This window comes from Pyricularia oryzae, chromosome 7 (assembly GCF_000002495.2).
Source record: "Pyricularia oryzae 70-15 chromosome 7, whole genome shotgun sequence".
Classification (NCBI taxonomy): Eukaryota; Fungi; Ascomycota; class Sordariomycetes; order Magnaporthales; family Pyriculariaceae; genus Pyricularia; species Pyricularia oryzae.
In genome coordinates, this window is record NC_017854.1 from 1503461 (window position 1) to 1531359 (window position 27899).

Consider the following 27899-nt stretch of genomic DNA (forward strand, 5'->3'; position numbering starts at 1 on the left):
ATTGTGAGCAGAGCGAAGGCGACGTCGGCCTGGGGAGAAATTTCATGAGCAACGCAGAGACTTCATTCAAGTGGACGACCTGGGTTAATATGAAATCTAGGGCATGTAATTTATAACAAGACATTTGACTGGCGCCTCCGCCTACCTATGATAGATGGGATGTTGTTAATTGGAATGGTTCAGATTGATGTTCGAGGGGTGGTCAGCAGCGGGGTCGCCCCCAGTTGCGGATCTGAAGTCTCGGTACAGTGCCTAGTTGGGAACCTAGCCTACTGTAAAAGGAACCGACAGGATCCGATGGAGGCCATATTTAAATACCTTAAATAAAGGACGGACGCACTACCTTTCATCATCTGTATTTCCCTCATTTCTAAGGACTTTTCTTCTTCTTTTTCAACAAGTTGCATCCATAATGGGTGCCTTTGCAAAACTGAGCATTGTTTTTGTTGCCATATTTGGCGTACTCTTTCAATTGTACCTGAAAGATGAAATTGTTAACCTATTCGCCATAGGCAGGACGATCCAGCCTATCAGCGACTTCCCTTACACATGCCGACGCATAGAAAATTCTCGCTTGCAGGCCTGTGAAGACATGTGGCTTTCTGAACAGACGCGCCAGTTGTTCATGGCATGCTCAGAGCCGCTGGGCCGGGCCGCATGGCTGCCCGCGTGCGTTCATTTCTTTCTTCTTGACTGGTCCGCTAGCCGCGGCACACCCGTCATCTCATTTGACTAACACGCAGTTATTAAAATGACAGTGTGATGGAACTTGACTGGGAGAAACGATCGCTCAATGACGCTGTGATAGTTGCCGATATCGACAAGCCCCATGGGGACTTTTTCGTCACCAGGGTGCTTTCGACCCAGGGCTATGAAGGCATCTCGGGTGACAACAAGCGGATGTATCTGCATGGCATAGATGGTCTGGATGGGCAGTCGGAAGATGGGAAGCCCAAGATTTCCATTGCACTCATTAACCACAGGGCGTCTGTTGATGCTGTGACGGGCAAAGTTCTGGATGCCTCTGCTGTCGGAGGCAACTCTACCGTCGAGATATTCGAGACAGGCCCGGATGCTACCGAGCTAAGGCATGTGCAAACATACGCACAGCCTAATATCACTGTTCCGAACAGGGCAACCTTTGCTGGAGATGATGTTGATGCTGGCATTTACGTGACCAACGAGAGCAAGGCCAAGGTTGGCTTCGTAAGCACCATTCCCAGATCCAACCAACTATCAATTGTCTCCTACTAATGATCCATTAGGTAGCCAATCTGATGGCGATCCTCTCGATCGGCAACGTGCAGTTTTGTGATGCGACAGGCTGCGAGGAAATTTCGAGCCGCATTCGGTTTCCAAATGGCCTCTATCGTGCTCGTGACGGCCTTCTCTATGTGCCTTCGTCTGGTTCCTCTAACATCCGCGTGTATCGCCATACCCCTGGGGCAAGCAACAATGAGGGGCGAAGACACCCGGTCGAGGAGGTCGGCATTATCAACATAGGATACAGCATCGACAACATCTCGGAAGATGCCGACGGCAACTTGTTCGTCGCCGCCTTCCCCAAAATTACCGAGATCCTCAAATTCGGCGATGACCCCATGAATAAATGGAGCACGGCTACCATTTTCCGCATTCGCAAGACCCAGGAGGCCGACGGAAAGTTGAGCTTCACCTTTGAAAAGCTCATCGAGGATAGAGACAAAGAAGTCCTGCCTGGTGCAACCACGGCCGTGCGTGATGCCAAGACTGACCGCCTATTCCTGGGAGGTAAGTTTGTCGCAGCGGATTGACATCCATTTTATTGCAGAACGTTTCCATCGTCTGCTCCCCAAGTTGGCATCAGTAAGGGCCTGAAATTTTTTCTGACACGTTTTTTAGGCGTCACCACACCCTTTATCACCGTCTGCGACCCAAAATAATGGTCGCTTACAAGATGAATCAGGGAGCCCTAGAGAGGCTTGAAAATCGTGGCATCCTTTTGTACAGATTACTCGTCTGCAGTTTTGTTGGTCTTGTGCATGACAGCCCGAGCGAATCCGGAGCCCCACAGGTGGGATCGAGATCGGGAGTAGCCGGGACCGGGGTTTGCGTCTTGGTCTGTTCGCAACTTTTCGAAGCTGGTTTGGAATTTGTTGGGTGCAAATTTTGCCGGGTGATTTCCCGATTAGTTGGCCCAGCCATCTGTTTACAACTTTGCATGTAATATTTTGTACAATTTCCCATCCTCTTCTTCTAGCAAACTGAAAAAAAAAACAACAACATCAATTCGATCATTTGTTAGCTTGCACCGAGCTAGAGGCTTAGGCAACTCTCAAAGCAAGACTTCTCGACCGAAAGGGATCCATCTTGAATTTTTAGAGCGTACTTTAGCCGAAGTACATCACATACCAACGAAATCCCTTTACCTAAGCCAACCGAAGGACAGACCGGACTTCAAGGATGATGCGACAGGTGCAGGCGGCTGCGGCCAGGTCTTTTCAGACATGTGGGCCGAGGTTAGGTGCTTCAATTAACCCCTCCGCAGCTGTAACGAGGAGGGCATTGAGCAGCTCCAGTAGATGGACTAGCTCCCCTCGTTGTACCATCATCGCATCTTCACCTTTCTCCAACACTCAGACGCATATCTCCCGCAGCTCCAGGCTGTTCCACTCCACACCAGTTACCATGTCCGCGAACACTAGGGCTGAGACCGATGCCTTTGGCGAGGTTCAGGTGCCTGCCGACAAGTACTGGGGCGCCCAGACACAGCGCTCGCTCGGCAACTTCGACATCAACCAGCCTCAGGATCGCATGCCCCCGCCAATTGTCAAGGCTCTGGGTATCCTCAAGGGCGCCGCCGCCACGGTGAACATGAACTATGGCCTTGGTATGTCTATGCTATTCCCCCACGCCTCTTGCTTGGTTGCGATTGCTCACACGAGTCCCGTTCCTTTTGATGCGCAGACCCCACCATCGGCAAGGCCATTCAGCAGGCGGCCAAGGAGGTCGCTGACCTGAAGCTGCTCGACCACTTCCCCTTGGTCGTCTGGCAGACCGGCTCTGGCACTCAGTCCAACATGAACGCGAACGAGGTCATCTCCAACCGAGCCATCGAGATCCTGGGCGGCGAGAAGGGCAGCAAGAAACCCGTCCACCCCAACGACCACGTCAACCGCAGCGCCTCCTCTAACGACACCTTCCCCACCGTCATGCACATCGCCGCCGTCCTCGAGATCGAGGGTGAGCTGATTCCTTCCCTGCGCAGCCTGCGAGACGCCCTGCAGGCCAAGGTGGACGAGTTCGAGGCCAAGAAGATTATCAAGATTGGCCGCACACATCTCCAGGACGCCACGCCTCTGACTCTGGCTCAGGAGTTCTCTGGCTACGTCGCCCAGCTTGACTTTGGCATCAAGCGCGTCGAGGCTACCCTGCCGGACCTGAGGCTGCTCGCTCAGGGCGGTACCGCTGTCGGCACCGGCATTAACACCTTTGAGGGCTTTGCTGAGGGCATCGCCGAGGAGGTCAGCCGCATGACTGGCACCGAGTTCAAGACGGCCCCCAACAAGTTCGAGGCCCTTGCTGCGCATGACGCGCTTGTGCATGCCTCGGGCGCTCTCAACACTCTCGCCACCTCGCTGACCAAGGTTGCTCAGGACATCCGCTACCTGGGCAGCGGCCCGCGCTGCGGCCTGGGCGAGCTCGTTCTGCCTGAGAACGAGCCGGGCAGCAGCATCATGCCTGGAAAGGTCAATCCGACCCAGTGCGAGGCCCTGACCATGGTTTGCGCGCAGGTCATGGGCAACCATGTTGCTGCTACCATTGGTGGCATGAACGGCCAGTTTGAGCTTAACGTCTACAAGCCCCTCATCATCCGCAACGTCCTGCACAGCGTCAGGCTGCTGTCAGATGGCATGCGGTCGTTTGAGAAGCACCTCGTCGAGGGCCTCAAGGCCAACGAGGAGAAGATTGCCAGCATTATGAAGGAGTCGTAAGTTTGCAGTTGTGGTGCCCTGGCTACTGGATCCTCGTATTAGATTTACTAACGGAATTTGCGCCAGTCTCATGCTTGTCACCTGCCTTAACCCCAAGATTGGCTATGACATGGCTAGCAAGGTCGCAAAGAACGCCCACAAGAAGGGTCTGACCCTAAAGGAAAGCGCCCTCGAGCTCAATGCTCTGACTGAGGAAGAGTTTGACACCTTGGTCAAGCCCGAGCTCATGATCACTCCCAAGCCCTACAAGGCCTAGATGTATTGGAAATTCCATTGTAATAATGGGGATAGGCGCAAGGCTTCGCTGCGCGTGTAATTCCTGGCTGTTTCCGCACGATACCCTTGTACATGAACCGACTTCATTGTTCACACAAACTTTAACAAGCAAATGTGATTTTATAGACAAGGCATTCTTGCGCATTCTTTATAAGGGCGTCAAACGCACAGGTACGTCATATTACTTTTGCTGCTTTCTTCTTTCCTCGAATTTGCATGATGATTTCCAAAATTATAATGCTTGACTTCCTAGCCACAATGTGCGGAACAAGATGAACTTTCACCTGACCACAATTCGAGGCCTTTGGCTTTCACTCCCCTCTTCTCGGTCTGAATTTCGCAACATTCACGGAGTACTGAAGCTGACCACTGTGAGAAATCAGGGCATCAGGTTAAGCTCCAGCATTAAGCAAGAGAAATATAGCATTGAAGCGAGCGCATGCCGGGATGTTTACGACAAAACATAGCATTTGTACCTATTTAATTGTGATCAATACCATATGTGACTTTACAAAAGTTTTCCGGGATCCCTCGGTACTTGCAGATGCAATATGCTCTCAAGCTGCCTACCCCTGCAAGTACCTTCTTCGGTTTTGGGTTAGAGAGTGGTTAGGCAACCTGCTCCGTTTGCATTTTATTTTGAAGAATCCGGTGATGAAGGTGCCAACATATTTAAGATGGCCGCCGCTCCTCTATTCTCCTTCTATCGACAGTTCAAGATCTCTATCGCTTGGTATCTAGTCTCTCAACATTTTTGGTCTTCGTCTTGGTTCGTTCAATGAGCTAGACAAAATACTCTTCAAGCCTTCATTCAAGCAACTGCAGTCAAGACCCACTATTTAAGCTCGTTAGTCAGCTACCACATTCCAGGGTCTTAAGTGCTAACGCGCCACGGTCTCTATGGTTTCCGCGTAGTAGCGTGCCGGGGTATCGGATATTATCACAAAAGATCAGAACGAAGAAACGAATGCACGTCATTTTGCTTTTGCTGTCTACTCTGTCTAGTACCTACCTTCCTACCTGACCTCACCTATCCTCCAACCAATTTCACTTGCACAGGCAGTATCTGACGCCAGGCACGGCCCAAGTGGCTCTTGAGAATTGAAGCTCCATTCTCTTCTACCCTACCGTAATCCTAATTCCCTTTACTCGCCAATCCTACCACGGCCACGATTGCTACATCCAACTCTGATCTCAACTTCACTTTTCCACCACCTTCCGATAGGGCTACCCTCACCCGCATGACCGCACAATTCCGACTCCAGAGTTTCCGGGCCTGTGTCCCTATCGCTGCCCATCATGGATCCGAACGAGGTTTACGAGGAGATCATGGCGAGCTATACGCAGCTTGAGAAGTTTCCTGAAGATATGCATCTCTTCTGTCCCAAGCTCAGCGAAGACGACGAGGTCGATTACGAAGATCCCAACGAAGAAGTCTGGGATGGAGAAGTACAGATCACTGCCGAACAGAAGAAGGAACGGATAGAAGACTCGGATAAGCGTCTTCACATCGCAACAACGGCGTCACTCCTCCTCGGCATCAGTAAAGATGCAGCTTCGGCGTGGTTGGACGGCTGGATAGAGCGAGCTGAGAAGAACCTGACAACCTGTCCAAACTGCATCCGCGCCTGGCACAAGAAGAGGAAATCATTCCTCAAGCTACTCGGCGAGTAGGTTGACCCTCGAGGATACCCTCCGCAGTTCCCAGAGGCTAGCTGACGACCTTCTCTTGCAGTAAATTCGGCGATGAAGTCGCGAGGATTATGGCCCAGAAACTCGACGAATTTGACAAAAACCGAATAGATCGTGGACTTCTCAAGGCAGAGTCACTGCTGAAAGAGCATGGGCCGATGAAAAGCAGCACACTGACGAAAAAAGAGCCTACCGCAGTCGTTGCGCTGTACGAGGCACTCTGCTGCATGTCTTACTTGTCACGACCCCAGAATCGCATGCACTTCAACTTTGTCTTTAGCGAGATTCAGAAGATCAAGAGGCCGCTTCGGCTTGGTTCTGGAGTCATTCCCACGATGACGTTTTTCCTCTTCCAGGAGGATGAAGATGGGTACCGCAGCGGCTTCGCCAAGGCTGCTTGGGAGACCATGCCTCCTGGATCCTTGACGGCTAACCAGTTTGAATGGGCCGTTCAAGATTATTTGGCCAGCGAAATCTCGGCCGTGTTCAACCCAAGCGTTCCCGAAGCACGGATCAAGCGGTTTTGGGACGGTATTGCCATCATAATCCCCTCCATGAGTGCCGACTTCGTTCTCCATACGCTGCGCGGTATGGAAGTCCAACCAGACATTTATCACATCGCGTTTCACCATCTCAGCTATGTCCAAAGCCCCGAAGTTTTTGCAACACTCATCAAGGGCATCATCTCTTTGATTCAAAAGTCTCCAAAAGCATTCTGGGATGCTTTGGCGGATGTTTCCCCCGCCATTTTTACACAACATACCCTAGGATCGAAAGCTTTCCCTGCAATGATGGCAAGGTCATTAGAGCCCAACATGCTTGTCCGCGTGGGCGATAAAGATATCTTTCTGCTTTCTGCATTGGTCAAGATTCTTATGGAATCTCTACAGCCTACTGGACGGACTGATTTGTGTGATTCTACGCTACACTCACTCATGGATCGCTTTCGGTCCGAACCATCCCGGGAGGGCAAGTCGGCTTGCGCGCACGCGGCGCTTATGTCTATGATTTGCACCCTTGAGTGTCTCTCGGATCCTAAGCTGTCCTTTTCCACGGCACTGGTTTACATTGACATTACATACAACATTGTTCTTCGTCACAAAGATTTTGTCATTAATTGCGCAAGTCTAAAGAACGGCGACCAGTACAATGTGGGCCTCTCCGAGGCAGCACTAAAAGTTATCGACTTGGCACTCACACTTGACTCTGAGACATTTGAGAGGGAGTCCCTTGCCATCAAGGAAGCGAAGAAGCTTTCTTACGCGGTTGAGCGACGCTCCTCCAAGCTGTGGGATGCCTTTATTGATCATCTAGAGCCCTCAAAGACAACTTCACTGGCTAATGTGATTTTGGGAGCAACATTGGGCCTGAGGGGTGTCGAGAAGTTTCTGCCGCGGAAGAGAGAAGCGGTAGTCAAGGACCCCCAGAAGCTCAATTTTAACCAAAAGTTTGAGGCGACGGCTGAGTCTATAGGTCGCCTCATTGGAAGAGTCAGTGAGTTCTCTTCGCAAGAACTGCGGATGCTTTCCGAAGACCACCGAGCCTTGGGGGCAATCGTTGCGTGTTTGACACACGGCGAAGAAAACATCAGCGATGCTGCTATGAACTTTATTAAGATGTACACCGGAGAAGACAGCCGCTCCGATGCCTTGGAAAAGATGTTGAGCTCCCATCCGGAGCTTTTCTTGAGGTCTTTCTCCGATGCAGTCGGGAAGAAGATACCCCATCCTGCAAATGCAGAGATGTTCCCACCTGTGGCCAAGGTCTTGGGTTGGTATCGCGATATTCTGGACGCCGTCACCGATTCAGCGAGCGGATTACTACGCAGGGATCTCTCAGAAGAAGTCGCTGAGGCAGTTAAATATTGGTGGAAGCGACAGTGGGTATTCCTCGGTTACTTTTTTAACCAAACTAGACACTGGTCAGAGCAATACGTGCCCAAGGAAACCATGGAAACGCTTTGTCGTGAGGCTGTCGAACACGCAGATAGGCTGCTTGCCGAGGATGGCTTGGTGGCCAATGCTATCAAGTGTCTTGTGAAGTCTGACGGCCAAAATGGAGACGCGAGAACCGCGGCTATGAAGGTTGTCCTTGATCAGCCTCGAGTGATCACCCCTGCCTACTTTGCCATGTTGCAGCTTCGAGACCAATGGCTCCTTGGTGTCTTTGCGCGATCCGTAGGCAAGCTCGTTACCCGCCTCAACGAGTTCGACATGGCCCTTCCCCCTCGGCCCCTTCAGATGTTGAGAGATATTTGCATCAAAACCCACGACGGCAGGTTCAAAGTCAACTCGAACTTGCGGCCTGCGCAGAAGGCTGAACTACTGAGGGCACTGGGAACCGACTCGAGTGATGATGAAGAAGTGCAATTTGTCAGCGAGGCACAGAAGCCGCCCAAGGCTGGCATGCCTAAGAAGCAAAGCAGTCTCGCTGCGTGGTCGAAATCTGGATTCTCCGGGGAGACCGGAACAGCTCCTACTGCCCCGGCACGCACGACCTCGAAAGCAACGTCCGACGAGCAACAGCTCTCGATCATGCAATCTATAAAGGCTCAAGTACAATCAGAGCGCAAGCCCAAGCCTCAGATGCTTTCTGCTGCCGCCATCAAGTCCAACCAGTCCAGCTTGAAAGAGGCTCGCGCAAAGGAGCAAGCGGAAAGAGCCAAGGCAAATGCAGCGTCTGTTGCGAGGGCCAAGGCCATACGTGAAGCTTTTAGCTCCGGCAACAAAATAGTCGCGGGAGAAGGGTCAGGTCTTCAAGGGATATCAGGCGTTCTTGGAAAGGATCATGCCCCAACAAAGAGCGAAATTATGGTCGATAGCTCGGAGGAAGAAGGTGGCGATTCCGATGATGAAATGTCGGATCTCTTCGGGGCTGGCCAGGCGGGTAAGGATGCTGCTGCCCAACGCTTGAAGCAGCTTGCGGCTAAGCAAATGGTCCCCGTCAAAAAGACGAAGATTCAACGATCCAAGAAGGATCTACGTGCAAGAATCACACCACCAATGGAGAGATTGCACGAGGCCATTTTGGAGTGGGACATTTTCCACGAAGGCAGCGACCCTCCGAACGGGTACAAATGCAAAGAGGTCGCCAAATCTTACACCAACCCTGTGGACTACAGGGAAACCTTTTTTCCTATGCTTGTCAATGAGGCCTGGCGTTCTTTTGTAACCTCCAAGGATGAGTCAACTGCAAAACCTTTTGACATCAAAATCACTACCAGGACCTCTGTTGATAAGTTTCTCGAGGTGGCGACGTCGATGCCCATATCAGCCAATAAAGACAAGGACCGGGATCGACTATCAGATGGTGATATCGTCCTTTTTTCCACTGCTCAAGACCCTCTAAGCAGCAAAGAGAGCCCTCACTGCCTTGCCCGTGTATTCAAAACCGGAAGGAAAAGGGGAGTGCTTGAGGTTACATACCGCATCACTAGCAAGGGCAACAGTCGATTTGCCAGTGACCACCTCCTTCCAGGCAACGATTTGCGAGGTTTGAGGATTACGAATATGACGACAGTCGAGCGAGAGTTTGCTGCCCTGGAGAGTTTACAGTACTACGACCTGATGACTGAAGTCCTTGACGCAGAACCCTCGCCCATCCTGAACTTTTCCAATGATCGTATACAGTCCTACCAGGACAATTATCAGCTCAATCGTGGTCAGGCCGCCGCGATCATCAACGCGAAAGAGAACGACGGTTTCACCCTCGTACAAGGACCTCCGGGTACCGGCAAAACGAAAACCATCATTGCCATGGTTGGTGCGTTACTCACGGGAAAAATTAGCAGGGCGCCCCCTACGCGCATCAAGCCGGCCAATGGCGCCGATGAACCTATGGCACAAAAGCTGCTTGTATGCGCACCTAGCAACGCTGCGGTCGACGAATTGGTACTGCGTTTGAAAGCAGGCATCAAAGACACAAATGGAAACACCCACAAGATCAACGTCCTACGTCTGGGTCGCAGCGATGCTATCAATGCGGCAGTTCGGGACGTAACATTGGATGAGCTGGTCAAAGAGAAGATGGATGCAGCTTTGAACGTGAACGGGAGTGGCAATAGCGGTCCTACTGACCGTGAGAAGTTGCACCAGGAAGCTGGCGAAATCAAGGTTAGGGTGGCAGCATTGAGGGAGGCTCTAGAACAAGCTCGCGCAGCCGGCGACCATGGTCAAACCAACAGCCTGCAACGCAACTTGGACGAGCTGAGGAAAAAGCAGGGTCAGATAGGAGCACAAATCGACCGTGACAAGGCAAGCGGCAACACATATGCTCGTGAGGCTGAGATCAAGAGAAGAAACATCCAACAAAGTATCCTCTCCGAGGCCCATGTGCTGTGTGCCACCCTCAGTGGTGCCGGCCATGACATGTTCAAAAGCTTGCAGGTCGAGTTCGAGACGGTCATTATCGACGAAGCGGCTCAATGTGTGGAGCTCAGTGCGTTGATCCCGCTCAAATACGGTGCATCAAAGTGTATCTTGGTCGGTGATCCGAAACAGTTGCCTCCGACAGTCCTATCTCAATCGGCCGCCAGGTACGGCTACGACCAGAGTCTGTTCGTGCGTATGCAACAAAATCATCCCGGGAAGGTCCATCTACTTGATTGTCAGTACCGAATGCACCCTGAAATCAGCTTATATCCGAGCAAGGAGTTCTACGAGGGGCTTTTGGCCGACGGCAGCGACATGGCCAAGCTTCGGCAACAGCCTTGGCACGACAACCCTCTGCTGGGCCCCTATCGCTTCTTCGACGTGGAGGGTATCCAAGAGCGTGGCTCTCGGGGCCAGTCTTTGGTCAATACGAACGAAATCAACGTCGCCATACAGATATATACCAAATTCCAGGCCGACTATGCCTCGAGCATTGACATGAAGGGCAAGATTGGTATCATCACGCCTTACAAGGCGCAACTATTTGCATTGCGCCAAAAGTTCCAAGAGCGTTGGGGTGAAGGTGTGTTGGAAGATATCGAATTCAACACTACGGACGCTTTCCAAGGACGGGAATGTGAGATTATCATTTTCTCGTGTGTACGAGCCAGTCCCACTGGAGGTATCGGTTTCATGACAGATATCCGTCGTATGAACGTCGGTCTCACTCGTGCGCGCTCGTCTCTGTGGATCCTTGGAGATTCGCGTGCCCTGCGGCAAGGCGAGTTCTGGAACAAGCTCATTGAGGATTCCAAAGCGCGAGACCGCTACACACAGGGGAGCATCATATCACAGCTGCGCAACTCAAAGGCAATCAAAGGAAGCTACGTGCCTCCTCCGCCGGCTGTGCCAGCTCCAATTGGCAACGTGCAGCGACGCGGCACTGAAGGCAGTGATGTCGAGATGTTTGATGTTAACGATGGCCGGGCTCGACAGCAATCTCTACCTCAGCAAGCGCCGCCGCAAAACAACATGGCCTCTCATTCATCGAGCGCTGCGCCCCCGATTAAAATAACTGTCCCCGGACAGCCCCCTGCACGTGCAGTCAGCCAGGCACCACCGATACGGTCGTCAGTTGATATGGGGAGAAAACGTCCGGCATCTGAGGAGGCCCGGGACCAGTCCTCAGCTAACAAGCGGGTATGTTCAAAGCTTGACTAGTCGACTATACGGCTACCTAGTGACACTTCGACTCCGGCATTGAATACAAAATTAATCCGATTTAACCACTTTAACTGCAGAGCGTTTCAAACCACCCACATCCTCCTACTGGCCCGCGGGCTGGGGCACCTAGACCTCCACCGCGACCGACTGATCCCTCGGCGATGCAGGCACTTGGGCTAGCACCGCCTGATCGCCCTGCAGCTGTAAGTCAAGCTTTTCATCCCTAACAATTCTACCGCCGTTTACTGACTTTGCCGTTTCATTTTGCAGCAGCAGCCGCCGCCACCACAGGCACCTCGACCGCCAAAACAATGGAAGAAAAAAGCACCAGCGAACGTCTTTCTCCAGCCTAAACGCTAATATCCCCTCGTGCTTCTGCTACGACGCCTATTTTTTTACATGCTTTAGCGTTTCATGCGGGGCTCATAGGTTTGATCACAAAAAGCAGGTGGCATCGAATCCACGAGGTTTTTGCATTATATCGGAGTTTATCGGTTGTAATTGTCTAGAATATTGAGCATAATGGCGGCAAGGGCTTGAATTTTTCTTTGATAGAAGAGATGTTGGGCCGCCCGGATCTCTGTCGATTGTTAGCACTAGAGGGTGGACCACATTAACGTGAGGATGGCAACATGAGCATGAGAGTAGAAAGGCGTAACATGATGAGGTGCTGATAGTCTCGGATGGATCTCGAGCGGTTGTCTGATCGTTCAAGTAATTTATGCTTCAAGGCAACGATATTAAGCCCGCGAGCTTATAATACGGTACTTCACCTCAACTGACCACACGTCTTGGCTCCTTTTCCACACGGGCGATTCCACCTTGTCCAAGGCCGTCCACACAATCTGCTCTGGTGTTACATAAACGGCCCCAAGATTGTTTGCTCGCCATGCACCCAAAGCCTCGGCCGCCACGATGTTCCTGAAACATCATCACTGATTCTGTGCAAATCTATTTTCTTTGAAGGGCTCCAAAAGAAGACAAGGCTTGCAACAGCTGCAAACATAACTTTCAACGTCACACCGGTGGCTGCTCTCGTCAGGGGACTTGGCTCAGTTTCGGGATAAGGGGGAATAGAGGCCCCTCTCTGTTTGGTTCAGATACGTAAAATGTAGGATATCTCAAGAAACTGCACATCTGGGAGGCTGAGAAGGCCCCAAGAACCGTAGTTTCGTCACACAGATAAGAAAAGTACGTGACCTTGTTATATCTTTCCAAACTCCTTCGCGCGTCTTCAATCTCAACCATCCTTGACCTCTGGCGCCCTCCTGGTGTTTGTTGTATTATTGTTGGCGTTTTCGACATTTTCGTTTTCGATAACACCACTCTCAACGCGGTGGAGCTTGTCGGCCGCATTGGTGGCAGCCAGGACGTCATTCTGCTCTCCGTCAAAGAACTTTGCAATTTCCTCGATAGGCACGTATCGCGTCTCCACGACGAAGAAATACTAATGCCGGCGGTTTACCCGTTAGTACACGAATTCTATTTCTGGACCCATGCTCCCATCCCTAGATGCAATAGATAGAGGGAATATACTTACGATAAACCAAACTTCGAAACCCAGGAAAACGCAGTAGACAATGTAATAGCGCCATGCCAGCGCCTTAAGTGCGATCGGGTTGATGAACTGATTGAAGAAAACTGCCGCCATAGTGATAAAACCACCGATCATGGCCGCCTAATAGGAAAGATTAGTCTCGATGCTCTGTCTGTCGATAAGGCGAACGTCTGAATATGATTCACCTTTGCTCGCAGGCCAAAAGGCATGATCTCGATGGTGTATGTCATGGGCATTCCTGGCTCGAAAGTTAGTAAAAGCTCATCACCCTGAAGCAGGACTTTGCCTCGAAGCATTGCAGCCTAGCTTACCGGTCCTGTTCAAGTTTCAGTGTCAGCATGAAGCCCAAAGAACAATTTAAGCATTCCATAAGAGGTAGATTATACTTACTTCAAGTTGTACGAGAAGTTGTACATGTACATTACTGCGACGACACCTCTTCCAAGGTCTAGATTTACTCGTGTCAGCTGTATTCTTCCAGTTGTTGTAAAGGTCAGGCAGTGAGTGGCCTCATAAATCTCTGGGTCCAGCAATTCATTGATGCGTAGGCTTTAAATCCATGTCGATGCATATATCACTTACTTGGGTTTGATCGCCCTCCGAGGTCGTGCTGCGCGCTAAGAATCGTCCAGATGATGAAGCACTAAGAGGTTCACGTGTAAGCAGTAATCCATGTTGTTATCTAGGAAGCCGAGGCCATGAGTATCCCCTTAAATGGTGTACTGACAATCGTCATTCCCAGCGTAGAGATCATGAGAATGGGGCGGCGTCCTAGCTTGTCGATGTAGAAGGCGACCACAAGGTTCACAAGCAGCGACATTGCCTTGCTGCCACCGTTGATCTAAAGTCCGATATAAAGATACGTCAGCTTCAAAAAATTATTATAGAGGAGCAGATAGAAAGAGAGAGAGTGAGAGAGAAACAAGAAAGGAGAAGTCTTACGCCAAGCTGGTCAGACGGTGACTTGATGTCGACACTATCAAGCACGAGCTTGAGGTAGTAGGCTATAATTCCATTTCCTGACCACTGGGCAAAAACTGCAAGAGCAATGACCAAAGACATTCGGTGACGGTTGCCTTTTGTGCTATACAAATCGCTCCATCGTGTGTTCTAGATGCACATGAAAATTAGTTATACTATATGGGGGAAAGAGCGGGGACGTAAGGTGTCTGGCATCTCGTACGGTCTGGTTCATGCGATCGAGGTCAAAGGCCGCCCTGATCTCACGGAACTCGAGCTGGACAAAGGGGTCATCCCTGTCACCCTCGGCATGGTACTTGGCTAAGACCTCGATCGCCTTCTCGTCCTGGTCGCGAGCGATCCAGTACCTCGGCGACTCAGGGATCCACCAGATGACGGCAAAGACGATCAGTGTCGCCCAGGCCTGGAGCAGGGACGGCAGGCGCCAGGCCCAGTCACTCTCGATCTTTAGGGTACCAAAGGTGGTCCAGGCGGCGACGAAGGAGCCGACGGCATACGAGCAGCCCATGAAGGTGGTGATGATAGCTCGGTCCTGAGGAAAGGCGATCTCGGCGCAGAGAAGCGGGCCTGCGTTGGTGGAGAGGGTCATGCCGGCACCAATGATGAAGCGGGAGGCCAAGAAGGCATTGTAGTTGGGAGCACTGGACTGCAGAACAACACCGATGATGGTCATAACACTGCCAATGATGACGCCCTTTTTCCTTCCAAGAGTGTCGCAAATCCAAGGAACCGTTCCCATGGTTATCAGGGAGCCCAGACTCATAGCAGAGCCCAGGAGGCCAAGGGTAACACCCTCAGGGTAGCCGAAGAATCTCTGCCAGTAGGGTAGGGATTGCAGAGAGTTCATCATAGAGCCATCGAAGCCATTGGCGATATTGACGAAGATGAGCACTGTTTTTGTTTTGGTTGTGTTTGACGTCGTCAGGAAGAGATATTCATTGCAAGAGAAATACGAGTGCACTTACCGAAGCAGTAAAAGTATAGCTTGCGCATGTTCGGACGCGTCCACCACTTAACTCGAGGGTACTCCTTGTTGCCAAAGAAGAAGTATCCCTTGGACGGCTTCTGGAGCTGGGCAGCCCTTTCGGCCTGGCTGGCCTTGAGCTCGACCTTCATTGTGACGCTGTTTGCTCACTCAATGGGTCGAATTGAAAACGCTTGACACGAAGAGACGTGTTGTACGTTGGGTGTTGGACGGGTTGAGTCTGAGTGAAACCTGTTGGCCCACAGTCTCACAATTGAACCGGCTCATGAGTGATTTATACTGACAGGCCCGAGTAGCGTGCCCACCCGCCTGCCTGTTACCCTGTGTGCGTTTCCCAAGTTGGCAAGCAGGCAAGTGAGCAAGTGAGTAGCCAAGCCTCCAGCAGTACTTTACCCCAGCTCGCTTCCCCCCCCCCCCCTCCCCGCCATTCCCCAGACTATTATCCAGTTGCTGCATAGTACTTTTCATGATGATCATTCCCCCCTAATAGAAACAAAAAAAAAGAAGAAGAAGAAAAGACGGGGTCCCCGCAGTTTAGGCAAAACTGATAATGACCCGCTGGCTTGGGTTCCCCAGGTTCATTGAATCTGGGGAATGGGGAAATGGGTCGTCAAGGGTGGTTGGTTGGGCGGGCTGGTGGTCATTACTGCCAAGATGGCGTGTTGCTCCCAAGGCTCCGTATACCATGGTGTGGTTGGTCGCTGGGTCAATACCTCGAACGGCTGTTGAGCCGTGCCAATTGTCAAACGAAAACCGGTGCTGCGGAGCTCCTCTTTTGGCTCAAGGGATGCACCCAAGAAAATGACAAGCCGGTTAATATCATACAAGCCGAACTAAAACCCCTCACGAGGATGGGGAAGGCGACATGGGGTCCATGATAAAGATCCAAGAGAGTGTGAGGGGACGAATGCACGAATGGTCACCTGTAATCAGGTAGTGTAAGAGCCCGCGGCACATTGACCCGAAGCGACGGCTTTTGTTTCGGCGAGCAAAATTATTGTCTTGGAGCATTCCACGTCTCGAGTGAATGGTACGAGTCTGGGCATTTCTTTTTTTTTTTTTTTGTGTTTGTGTCTCGGGTTTTCACGTGGTACTGTAGTATGCACTGCAGGTACTTGTAACATACCTGTTGTTGGAAAGAGCCGTGGGTCGACCAACTTATGTATTTACGGTTACCACAATTCTACAAAAAGACTCCGCAGAATGTCTACGCTCATGCCTAATGTAGGTACCTAGGTGCCTTAGCTGGTACCTAACGTAACTACGCTTGGTTGGTGTCCTGCCCATCGTGAACATGCATCGATCTGGACCAGACGAACCAGGACAACCAATGTAACTGCAATTGCAGCTTAGACATCAAGATCCCAGATGATTCTTGTAGAGCTCCGTAAAACATACCAAAATCGGGGATCTGTACCTCGATGTTGATTGACAAATGACAGAGTAATAACACACGAATCTTACAATTCCACATATACTCTACTCTATGGATTTGGTGACAATATACATGAGTACACACCGCTTTAAATGTGCTCCAACGCCCAGCTATCATCCTCAAACCAACCATCCCTGTGTTGGTGATGATCTCTCCCTCGTCGTCTGCCTCACCCCCCAATACTGATGGTAAAGGCCTCCTGACTGTAGCCATAAGCTAGATTCTCTCTCGCTATCATCAGCCCCGTGTCAAGCCAAACTCGATGCCAGAGACTCAGCCACTGCCACGCGATCTCCCAGACGACACTATGCCGCGCCGTCAAGGGGGACACACACACACACATGTGCACTACTTTTCCTTGCACCCCTTAACCAGACACCAACAGCACCACGCTGCCAAACTGCCTCCTCACATCCTCCTTCTCCACATCATGAGTGTCCTCGACCTCGCCCCACACCTTGGTTTGCCAGTTGACCTCAACGCTGACAGCCTGCGCGGCCTCCTCGACGCCAAACGCGGGGGCCTCCTCCCCGCCGTCCGCGGGCTGCAGCGCGGGGCTCCACTCGCAGACCAGCCTAGTGGCTGCGAGGAGGCCCTTGCCGGCCAGAGTAGCCCTCTCCACACCGGCCAGGTCCCAGCTGCTGAGACCCATCAGCCAGCCGCGGATGACGTCGCGCACGCCGGGCGCCTGGGGCTTGGGCAGGAGGCCGCCGTCGTCGAGGGCCGGCTCGATGGTAACGCCGGGCCAGACCTTGGTCTGGAGGTGGGCGATGATGGGCCTGGCCGCTTCCTCCTGCGCCTGGCGGAGCGTGCGCCCGTCGGCGGCCTCATCGCCTCCTGCCGGCGCCCAGCACAGCAGTGTGTCGGTGTCGAGGTACCGGAGCACCGTGTCGATGATCGAAGTGCGGATCGAGCCACCGGCGGCGTCATCGGCGGCCAGGTCGATCGCACGGCACACCAAGCTCGTGAGCGGGATCAGGTGCTGTTTGGTAGCCTGCTGTGCGCTCTCCAGCTGGTCCCACTCGACAGCGAGGGCGTATGCCAGCTGCGGTTTGGAGAGGGGTATGCGGACGATCTCCTTGGTGGTCGGGTGTCGTAGTCCTCGGGTGTCGAGGTGGACTTCGTATGCGCCTGTGCTCGCCAGAATCCCAAAGTCAGCGTTTCCATGTTCCCTATGTAAAAGCCGCTTCTCCTATATCCTGCATCTGGCAGCAGACGCTACCCAAAGAGGACACCAAAGTAAAAGAAAAAAGAACAAAACATACCATCAACCTCCCTCACATGACAATCCCTCCAGAACCGCCTTTTCAGCCCACTGGCCCTCGCCGCCGCCCCCGAGCCGGAGTTGCTCTTCTCCCCGGACCGCAGCTCCTGCGCCCGCTTGAGCATCTCGGCCTGCTTCCTTCGCTTGGTGATGCGCGCGTCGAGTCCCGTGCTGCGGTCGCTGGCGATGGGCCTCGGCGGCTCGGGCGGCGGTCCGTTACCCGACACGGGGTGAACGCTGGCAGGGTTCAGCGTCGAGTTGTGGATGAGCCGCAGCTGCGGCCTGACGGCGAGACGCCGCACGCCCGCGAGGAGGGCTCGCGTCGGTGGCGTCATTTTCGGTATAGTGCGGACTGTAGAGTTTTTGTGTCTGGCAAAGTGGAAACCTTGGGCTTGGTCTTCCTCGATGGTATCGCTGCTGAACACTGGGAAGTGTGTTGGCGTGGTGGTAAAAATGGCTGCCTAGAATAGGCCAACTTCCAATACCCTGATGAAATTTTGAAGTTGCTTTGCAGGGAACCCAGCTACCAGCTAGGTACCTAGCTAGCTACAATTATTGTACCCGTCATGCAGCAAAACAGCTCCAACCGCTCCACTGGATTCAACCCTGTAAATTTTCCGATTGGCTGCGCCTCCAGACCTCGCCCCAGTAGCATCCACGGTCGTCAATTAATAGGTCTAATACCAAGTAGTACAAAATCACATACTAGGCTAGGTGCATGACCAAAATCTCTAGCTCAAGATCCTCGCTAAATTGAGTCGGTATGCCTAAAGATATAATGGTCTCATCCGCAAGTTCTATAGAATGAGGTGACGAAGAAAAAAAAGAGGAAAAGAGAAAGAAACCACGACAAACGAAACAATGGACGACACAAGCTAGCGGCGCCGCGCCTTATAGAAGGGGAAGACAGTACAAAAAGAGTCGCCTCGCCCAGTTTTCTCCCCATTATCAACTTCCAACTCCCCCATGTGAAACAAGTATTCATCTTGCAAGTAGAAAGACTACCAAAACAAAGAAACACAACGTCCCTCGCTAATTTTGGCAGGCACGCTTCGATGGAAAGATGGCCCGCTATATCTTTAATCTAATAACAAAAGAAACCAAGAAAATCCGAGCCCGCCATATAAAAATACACAAGAGCTACGCAACATCGCTCACAAAACATCTTTGTCTTCACTCACAACCTCAGCTAAGCCACCAATATGGGATAGCTTTGGCCAATCTCAACCCCCCTCGGCCGACTTAAGTGACTTCTAACGTAGATCGTGCCGATCCGTCTCCTAGTAGACCGGCCTTGTCACATTACCCAACGTGCCTTGCATATCCTTGGTATCGATACCCAGTAAAAGGGCGTCCAGGTCGAACGCAGAATCGCCCCCAACCACGCCATGGCCTGCGGACGTTGCAGGCCTCATCGCGTGCGGGGCGGGTGCGGACGGGATGCTCCCGCTCCTGCTGTGCCTGCCCCGGCTCTTCAGACTACGCGTCTTTGCCGGTCGGATGGCGCTGGATTCTAGACTGACGGGCGGCAGAACCGGTGCCTGGGTACTGGGTGACCGGGGCGACGGCGACTTTCCGTCACGGGACGGGGGCAGGGGTGGGCTGCTTACCCCTGACGGCAAAGGAGGGACAGGTGGCACCCCGTCGTCATCGTGTCTATCGTGGCGGCCATCTTCTATGGTCCGGCCGTTACCGTTACTTTTCCCAAAACTGTTTGAGCGACTGAGCTGGTCGAAACCCCCTGGAGATTCTGCGCCACTGCGACTGGCCGCTCTGCGTTCTCGTGAATGCGACCTAGATCGAGACGGGGGTCTCGGAACAGGGTGTGATGGAGTGTAGGTGACGCTTCCCGCATTAAAAGACATCTCAGACACCGTCATATCATAACTAACGAGGCTGTCGGTACTATCGTCTGCGCCGAGGCCACCAGCACCATTCCCATGGCTCGTTTGCGCACGCACTACCGCAGGCGCCACTTGGCCCGACAGTACCATCTTCAACTGGTCAACCGACGTGACGCCACTCCGAATTGGTCCACTGCTGGCCGGCGACGGGGTGGCATTGCTTCTCAGGCTCGACTTCCGCAATTTTGCCAGGGGGTTGTTCTGAGGCGCGAGGGTGTCTTTGCCAGCTGGCTGCGAGTACGGCCTGAGATTTTGCTGGCTTGCCATGGGAGATCCGGTATTTCCACCCAGCCTGGCATTGGCATAGCGACTGGTTCCTGTTGTTCCAGTCTTGGACCCGTTGAGCGAAGCAGATTTGCTCCCTGCCTGCACCATGGCAATTACCAAATCGCGCGTCCACTCCACGTACATCTGGTCCCGGAACCGGGATGGCACCTCGCGCTCATCATCCGTCGCGGTATGCGGTGACAGCCCGCTCATCTGCGAGCCGAGAATGGGTGAAGTGAAGCTGCGGCCAGGCGAGGCCGCAGGACTAGTGGGCGGCGACGCAAATGACTCCTGGTAGCCTGTGCAGATACTGTCGATCAGAGCGAAGCGATCGTCGAACGGAAGCAACGCCTCTGACTCTATCTGATTGAGTGGCATTTTTGGCTGAGGCTTGACCATGCCAGGGGTGCCGATCAGCTCCAACAACGGCGGCGGCACGTGCACTCCCTCGATCCAGAAGTGCTTACTCCTACGTCTGATGATCTCGTTATGTATCGCCCGGCCGACAAGTGTGTTCTCAAAGTCGAACTTCTCGGTCAAAGCCCAGAGATATCCGTGGACAAGACAACCGACCCGCACCTTGCCAATAGGAGCATCCACTTCCTGGATGTCCTCCTGCAGCCGGAATATCATGGGCAAGCCGTAGCGCACCGCATTGATGCCAAGCCTGTCGACCAACTTTGCTAACAGCACATGCAATAGATTTATGTCGGTTTCGTAATCAACATACTGCAGAGCATTGTCGTAGATCGCCACATGAATAAGGTTGAGGAAGTGCAGGCGTGTCGGCTTCGGTTCCCTGCGAGTCGATGCACTAGAAGCCGCTCTCCTGGCCGGCGACACGTCCATCTTGCCCAGATCCCTGGTATAACGAATAGATGCGCGAGGGTTGGGCGCGCTTTCGTCGACTGCTTTGAGGTCCCCCTTAACCGTTTCCCTATCCAGCCAAGTGATGACAGCGTCTGCATATGCCTTGCGTACAAGGCCTTCGGGATCGCGAAGTAGCCACTGGGTGCCCTCCCATACGGATATAGAGACTTTGTTCCGTGCCAGACCGAGATTGCCGGCCATCTTGGTTCGGGGGTTTGCCACAAGCAAGATAGTCTTGATGGCCTTAAGGGCTGCTACCTTGGCAACAGTCAGGGAGAAAAGCGACTCGACGGTCGAGTCCTCCGGGCTAGCGACTTGACCATCAATCTTCTCTCCTTGCGGCGAGGTATTGCCGGGGCTGTTCGATTTCGAAGGTCGGAGTCGTTGAATGATGGCAGAGATCATGTCTGATATTTGGTCGGCATAGTAGACGTGTGTCGCTAGATCCCCAATCGTTTGTTGTATCCGTTCAAGCAACTCCTTGCGAGCGGCAGCCGTGGCCTGGGCAGCCGTAGAGGCGGCGATCGTAGTCGGGGATCTTGGATCCGGTTGACCAGGGAGCAGCATGTCCGAGGCGCTGGCGCCACTGGGATCGCCCGGCAGCTGAACCAGCCTCTTCATGTGCTGCATGAGAGCCAAGAGCACATCCATGACGCTGAGCCCAATGAGATTCACGTCGGACCGTAGTAATGCTCCCATCATGGCCATCCAGACGATATGATGCCGCATCGATTCGTCCGAGAGGGGCATGCGAACCAGCGTGTCCATCGTTGTCATCAGTATGACATACCTCTCCTGCACCGGTGCCCACCGAGAGATGAGTCCAAAGATCTTGATAGCCCAGCCGCTATCCCGGCCCGTCCTTGCGCTCTTCTTGACCACATTCTCATCCTGGTTCACTCTCTCCTCTATAAACTTGAGCAGCGCCACCGTAGCAGCATGTATTTGCGAGCGGTTCGGTCCGACAAAGATCTGCTTCAAGCAGGTGATGGCCAAGACACCTATGTCCTCCTCTGCAAGTTTGTCGACGTCCATGGCCGAGCCTGAGAGGGCTATGGGGTTCGGCTCGTTGCCCCCCTCGGCGGTGCGTACCGTTGCAACACTAGTCCTCCGCCTAAGCAGTAGCTTGTCGGTGTCTACTTTCTCTTCGAGATGAGCCCGGTGCAAAAGAATCTCCAAGAATTCCTCGTTGTCCGTCCACAAATTTTCCAGTATCATTGGAACGAGTATATCGTATTGTGTGCCCTGAACCGACGCAAGAGCATCCGAGGAGGCCACGCTTCGAATAGCCTCGAGGCCGGTATTGCGCCATCGCATCGCCACAGGCTTGCTCGGTGTTGTCTTGCCGGGCGATCTGCGTGTCGATGCGAGGGACGCGTACTGGCGGACGATCGACTCGTACTGCTTAAGATACGCCTGATCGGCAAATAGCGAGGATGCATCGTGGTTCGCACAGAAGGCTTCGAAGGTAGGTGTCGAGGACTCGACCATCGTTATGTCATTGGACTTGAGGACGAGATCGAGGATCTTGAGGACGGATGGTGCGAACAGGGGTAGATCCTTGGGGTTCTTCTCGATGAGGGCCTCGAGGATCTGCAGGGTAACTTGCACATTGCTGCATTTTTGACGGTTAATGAATTAGCCTGACAATCCAGATAAGTTTCGTTCCGGGAAAGGGCAAAAGCGGGCATGAGGCATTGGAGGTGCCGATGTGCATCTTCTTGTCCGGAAGGCCCGGGAGGCAATGCCTCTCTCCGAGTTCTTTTGCTTTCGTTTGCGCGGAGGAACGATGACAGTGCCGAGCAGGGAACAGAAAGATTCAGACGAACCCAATTCGTAGACGCCAGACATCGCTGGCCGTCTTCTTCTCCAGAAACGAACCAACCTTCTGGAACTTGGACTTTCGCGATGCTGCATAATACAGCAAATAGCTGAGCTCGCTCGAATTTGGCTTGACGTCAACGGCCCCTTTTGTCGTCCTTGGGTAGCACTTGAGGACGAGGACCTGGTGCTTGGGACGGCACTTTTGCTGGATGGCGTTCATGGTCGCGCCGGCTGGTGCGCCGCTCCAGATGATCTGGAGGCTGCTGTTTTTTGTTTGTTTTTCTGTGCCAGTCTCGATTGTCGCTTTCCACGGAAGGTATTCGGGGTGGTGTTTTGGTGACCGTTATGCGGAGATGTGTTCGTTTTGGAGTCTGACAGGAGGTTTGCGTTGCGTTGCAGGGGGATGGTTTTTTTAATAATAATAAAAGAAAATTATTAAGGGAAAAATTCAAAAGAAAAAATCCGACACCGACCCAAAAGCCAGACAGATCGACGGACCCCAAAAAAAAAATAAAGCCGTAAACCAGATTTAGCCCGGAGTAGGGTACGTGCACAACAAGCCCAACGCGTCGGCGTCGGATGATCGGTCTGGTCAATTTACGTGTGTGGCTTGAGCAAAGGGCAGTATTATTGCCTGCTCATCGTTGGCGTTGTTGATCAGGTACAAGGCGGAGTGTCTTGTCTTGTCTCGCAGTTAACGGTGGTGGCCCAGACCAGTGTTTGGTTGTACCGGGTGATTATGTCTGAGGTTCTTGTTGGTTGTCCATATACCTTTTGTTCCTCCTTTTTGGTACCTGCAGCAGGTTCTATTTTTTTTTTCTTTTTTTCTTTTTTTTTCTTTTTTTTCTCTTTCTGTTCCTGGGTTTCCGCAACAACGAATGACACGACCGAAACGGCGCCTGCAAGTTTTGGGTTCTGGGGGGGGGGGGGGGGGGGTTTCCAGCAACAGTGTCAAATCTCCCCTATCTGTCGAAAGCTCTTGTCAGGGTACGTCGCTCTCGCGGTGGGCCGTCGATCTTATTTGGGGGCCTAGGATGTGCTTGGTGTACAAGTGTGTACAATTTGGGGGTATGGTCGGGATAGAAGCTCCTTGTAAGATTAATGAGCCATGCAGATCGCAGCTGAGCCTGGCCTGTTCAAGCTGTTGTACCGTCGAACGAGGAGGGATCGGATTTCCCGTCTTTATCCCAGAGATAGATGAAGATGAACAAAAGCTAAGCTGGACAATGCATGTCGTCGTGGCCCTCTATCTCTCTCTCTTCTCTGCCTTCTTTTTTATTGGGGCCCTTTCCGGCTCGGATGGATGAGCAATCCAGATTTGGAGTCTCCACAAGGTTGTCAGCCCCACCTTCCAGGACAAAGATGGACTCGGAGTGACGCTGCTGATGAGTTTGTTGCACTTCCATTCCATAGCTTCATCCACATTGGGGATTGGGTACGTCTAGGTTGGGTACCTGGCTAGCCTGACTGCCTGGTACCTACCTACCTACCCCTTACCTCCCTTACCTAAGGTAGGTAATTAACTAAAGCGCCTCTGTGTTGGTGTATGCAGATACGGGTAGATTGGTATACTTCTCAACAATTTATTTACTTTACTTTACTTGTACGAAAAATAAACCATGATAGTGAATGTCAGTAAAAAAAATTAGCACAAGATGAAAAAAAAAACCCTCCGAGCGAAGCCAGCCGCGGCTCTCATTCATCCCAAGGAAGAACCCACATACGTCTGTCTACTGGGAGTTTTAGTCTCCTTTTAGCCACCTGTCTTCCCAAAATCGTCGAAACTCGGAACCTTGCTGATTGGCAGCTATACCACAAAAGTCTGCAGCCACTCCGCAGTTGTATTTTCAGTCGAGACGACTCTTTTCAATCCCTCATACTCGCGTGGCAATGACATCAGCTTTCAACACGGACGGATCGCTTCGCACGGAGCAAAGTTGCGGTCACGACCACAAATCCGAAAAGCCCCCCGTCATGCGATAATTTTAAGATATTCACCGCAAACATCGCTTTTCTGTATGCTTTGTTGTCGACGCATTGAATTGAGTACCCAACTAATGCACTTTTTTTTGTCTCTCTCTTTTCTTTTTCTTTTCACCGGTCAAAAATCCAAGGTACCGGGTTGTTTAATACCTGCTTACTCCGTGTACACGCACTTGTTACCCAAGGCAGGTAGGGTCTAGGCAATGCAGTCTAGCCTAGATAGTCGTGTCTAGCACAGTACTCGACATAAGCCGCGGAGACAGTGTTCAGGCTACTAAAAATGGAACTAAGTAACAAGTAGAAAAGAGAGAGAGAGAGAAAAGTCAGGACGACTACTGAGCAAGCAAGAGTCAGTGCGAGGCCTTGTGAGTCGCTAGAAAATGTTCATGTGTATCTGAGACTTTGTAATAGCCGTCTCGCAGAGGGGTCTGAATCATATTTTGGAGAGCAGTTGCAGTGGTTTTACGAATTCGGGAGGTTTTATCTACTGCAGAGCAAATAAATTGTACCGGTAGTCTTTTGCAGGGCTATCCCGTAAGTACTCGGGCCAGAACTAGCTTTAGATGTTCCACTCCGTAACCAGTCTCGTTGGTCCAATCGGCGACAACTAAGGGCCCAAAGTCATGCGAAGATACGGAGAAAAAAAACAAGACAAGATAAAAGAAGAAAAGAAATAAACCAACATGCATGGCATTTCCCTGCTCGCTCTGGGGCCTCGGACGCTCGCTCCCGTGTCTCAACATTTAGTTTGGCTCGGTTTCTTGGGCCCCAGTCGAATCGACCACTTGCCCAATCGAGCAACTAAATCTATTCTTGTAGTCCCTCCCAGGGTCCCGGGCGTAGAAAACACTCGGGATTGTCTTTGTTTTACTTCTTCCGTTTCTTTTTTGCATGTGTAGTCCACAAAATGCTGCAGCTTGGTTACAAAGTGGCACACATGGATTACATGGGATCATGAACCTGCACCCCAGTGTTAGTTTTTTGTGTCTTTGTTCCGCTCAACCTCGGTAGGTTCGGCAGCACCCCTTGCACCCCTCCAGTCCGCAAAAAAGTTTTATCTTGGGACCTTATGGGCTGAGGCGGGGGATTGTACTTAGCTCTAGATATTTTTGGGCTCGGAAACAGGCAGTTAAAAGTCTTCGGCTCAAGTTTCGACGCGAGGATATCATGTACAAACAGCGATGGCAAAAATGAGGCAAATAGACGTCATGTGCCATGAAGGCGAGACGACGAATAGCCTGTGCAGAGAGTAAACAAAACAAATCATGTTTAAACATGCATTCCTCCAAACCCTCGAGCGAGGCGCAGTTCCCTTGAACCCTCGTCGGTCCTTGCAACTAAATCCACGATCCTGGGACCCCTGACCTCAACCGCCGCCCAGCGCTGCTCACGGCACTCCCTCGGCCCCAAAGCAGCACCTCCGCGACTTCCGGCCCAGACTCCCAGCTCGTCTAGCAGCACCTCAATAACCCACGAATACCGCACCGCACCGGTGTCGCCGCCAGAGAACAGCGCCTCGGCATCCTCGCGTGCCCTGGGGAGCAGAGTTGCCAGGAGGTGCAGGTCGAGCAGCTGGGTAAATAGCAGGCCGTAAACGGGTTTGTTGCGGCGGGCGGCCGTCGCGCTTGCCTCGGCGGCTCCGGGGTAGTTTGAGTTTGGATTGTACGACATATTGAATATGGATCTCAAAGTTGGATCTAGCGGTCTGTTTCGGTTCTCACCGCTGCCGCCGCCGCCACCGCCACCAACGCCAGGTATCTCGGGCGAGAAATTACCATCGGCCCTCCGTTGATTTTGTTCCGGTTCCCAATCTGGGGAGTTTGTCGCATTGAGAATCATTATTAGTGGACATCCGTACTCTAGAGACCGGGATATATGCCGCAAGTGCGAGGACAGCAGTGCCAGTTGTGAATGTGCCGAGGGTTTATCACGTGTTCGGAATAGCGATCCCAGTAGAGATGACATGTGCGTGATGAGGACCACATCCGCCGTAGCAGATATAGGTCTTTGCGGTGCCTGTTCTGTTGTGCGAGACTCCTCGGGCTGCTCGACGGGCTGCTCCTCTGCCACGTCCTGATCGACCTCCTGCGTGGTATCAGGTTGTTGCAATTGATGACGAGCCGCGGCCTCCTCTGCGCGAGATGAATATGTGGATGGCGGAACTGGCGACGACGGTGGTGACGATAACTCCGACGATTCGTCAGACACTGGAAGAGCATCGTCATCGCTGTCCATAATCTCTGTTACTTGCCTTGGTGGCTTTGGGGACGGCAGCGTAGGAGCTTCATGGGGCTCTGCCTCGTTCATAACATCTTTGATGGGTTCTTGAAGAGTCCCACAGTCCATTGGATGAGAGTTGTCATGCGCTGCCTCGGGCGAAGGAGGGACATCTCGCGCCGCCAAATCTTCGTGCAGGACCTCCCAGACCCCGTCCATGTCAAACACCCTGGAGATGGCGATTTGCTCCAGGCACCCAGCTGCCACGGCTCGCGCCTTGTCCTCGTCCTGGCACTGCAATCCAGCCTGATCAAAGAGAACCGCCCTTAGCGTAGGGAGCAGGGTGCTCATGGCGAGGGTGGTGATGACAACAACCCGGGGCCTATCCTTACCCAGGCTGCCCTGCAACGCGTCACCGACGAGTAGGCGGGCAATAACTTGTAGTCCAAGCTACGCGGGACATTTACATCAGTTCAGGAAACTTATTATAAGCTAGCAATTTGCGCGGGAACTTACCAACAAGCCAAAATCTTCCTGCTCGGAGCTCACGCCCACCACGCAGCCTCTCTCGAACCCGCTAGATAAAGCTTCAACGTCGAGCTCCCTGCATCCCGAAAGACAGTTTCCCCGCTCCCGCAGCAGATCACGCCTGGCTGCTTCGCGGCGGAAGAGCACGTGTCCACTAAAGGGATCGAGAGGGAAGTGAGAGCTGGCCTGAGAAGCATCAGGTGGTGCCTCAATGTCCTCATGGGCTTCCATTACTCCCGCATGATCTGCCAGTCGGTTTAGATCTGCTTTGGACGATCCATAGTCCTTTGGTCCTGTACAATGGGTATCATGTCGCCATTCCGGATTGGGTGGGACCTCGTGAGTGGGCAGCACGTTGGAGTTTTGCTCCAAACGGGACGTAAATTAGGTAATTAGCAAGTGATCAGAAGATTTTTTATACAGCCGACAGCCAAAGGCATACAATCAATAATTTCAAGGCAGATCTTGCTCTTTGTAAAATAACACAAAGAAATAGCCCTGGAAGTCGCGTGGTTGCCCAATCGCCAATCTTCAAACCAAGTGTTGA

At 52.4% G+C, this 27899-nt stretch overlaps 7 protein-coding genes across 7 annotated transcripts; 3 read left to right on the forward strand and 4 right to left on the reverse strand.

Annotated features, from left to right (window-relative positions):
• Positions 1–333: 333 nt before the first annotated feature.
• MGG_17961 (uncharacterized protein) lies at positions 334–2350 on the forward strand. Its single transcript, XM_003720907.1, has 4 exons — positions 334–669; positions 759–1206; positions 1266–1770; positions 1882–2350. Exons 1-4 carry the CDS (start codon positions 413–415, stop codon positions 1920–1922), a joined length of 1251 nt encoding a protein of 416 aa, XP_003720955.1. The 5' UTR covers positions 334–412; the 3' UTR covers positions 1923–2350.
• On the forward strand, positions 2262–4876 carry MGG_17962 (fumarate hydratase). Its single transcript, XM_003720908.1, has 4 exons — positions 2262–2869; positions 2947–3970; positions 4041–4421; positions 4634–4876. Exons 1-3 carry the CDS (start codon positions 2443–2445, stop codon positions 4228–4230), a joined length of 1641 nt encoding a protein of 546 aa, XP_003720956.1. The 5' UTR covers positions 2262–2442; the 3' UTR covers positions 4231–4421; positions 4634–4876.
• Positions 4877–5181: 305 nt separating this feature from the next.
• MGG_02784 (DNA-binding protein SMUBP-2) lies at positions 5182–12360 on the forward strand. The gene is made up of 4 exons (XM_003720909.1): positions 5182–5920; positions 5986–11512; positions 11614–11739; positions 11807–12360. The coding sequence occupies exons 1-4, from the start codon at positions 5550–5552 to the stop codon at positions 11894–11896; spliced, it is 6114 nt and encodes a 2037-aa protein (XP_003720957.1). The 5' UTR covers positions 5182–5549; the 3' UTR covers positions 11897–12360.
• Positions 12361–12776: 416 nt separating this feature from the next.
• MGG_02783 (lactose permease) lies at positions 12777–15222 on the reverse strand (the record flags this gene model as incomplete). Its single annotated transcript, XM_003720910.1, has 8 exons — positions 15041–15222; positions 14278–14966; positions 14037–14204; positions 13822–13935; positions 13677–13737; positions 13280–13380; positions 13077–13214; positions 12777–12983 (listed from the first exon to the last, which is right to left on the reverse strand). The coding sequence occupies exons 1-8, from the start codon at positions 15189–15191 to the stop codon at positions 12777–12779; spliced, it is 1629 nt and encodes a 542-aa protein (XP_003720958.1). The 5' UTR covers positions 15192–15222.
• A 1285-nt stretch (positions 15223–16507) lies between these two features.
• Positions 16508–18276, reverse strand: MGG_02782 (ATP12 chaperone). The gene is made up of 2 exons (XM_003720911.1): positions 17761–18276; positions 16508–17626 (listed from the first exon to the last, which is right to left on the reverse strand). Exons 1-2 carry the CDS (start codon positions 18092–18094, stop codon positions 16863–16865), a joined length of 1098 nt encoding a protein of 365 aa, XP_003720959.1. The 5' UTR covers positions 18095–18276; the 3' UTR covers positions 16508–16862.
• Positions 18277–18489: 213 nt separating this feature from the next.
• On the reverse strand, positions 18490–23503 carry MGG_02781 (EFR3). Its single transcript, XM_003720912.1, has 2 exons — positions 22630–23503; positions 18490–22415 (listed from the first exon to the last, which is right to left on the reverse strand). Exons 1-2 carry the CDS (start codon positions 22842–22844, stop codon positions 19040–19042), a joined length of 3591 nt encoding a protein of 1196 aa, XP_003720960.1. The 5' UTR covers positions 22845–23503; the 3' UTR covers positions 18490–19039.
• A 1530-nt stretch (positions 23504–25033) lies between these two features.
• MGG_02780 (uncharacterized protein) lies at positions 25034–27881 on the reverse strand. Its single transcript, XM_003720913.1, has 2 exons — positions 27341–27881; positions 25034–27274 (listed from the first exon to the last, which is right to left on the reverse strand). Exons 1-2 carry the CDS (start codon positions 27581–27583, stop codon positions 25877–25879), a joined length of 1641 nt encoding a protein of 546 aa, XP_003720961.1. The 5' UTR covers positions 27584–27881; the 3' UTR covers positions 25034–25876.
• Positions 27882–27899: the final 18 nt, after the last annotated feature.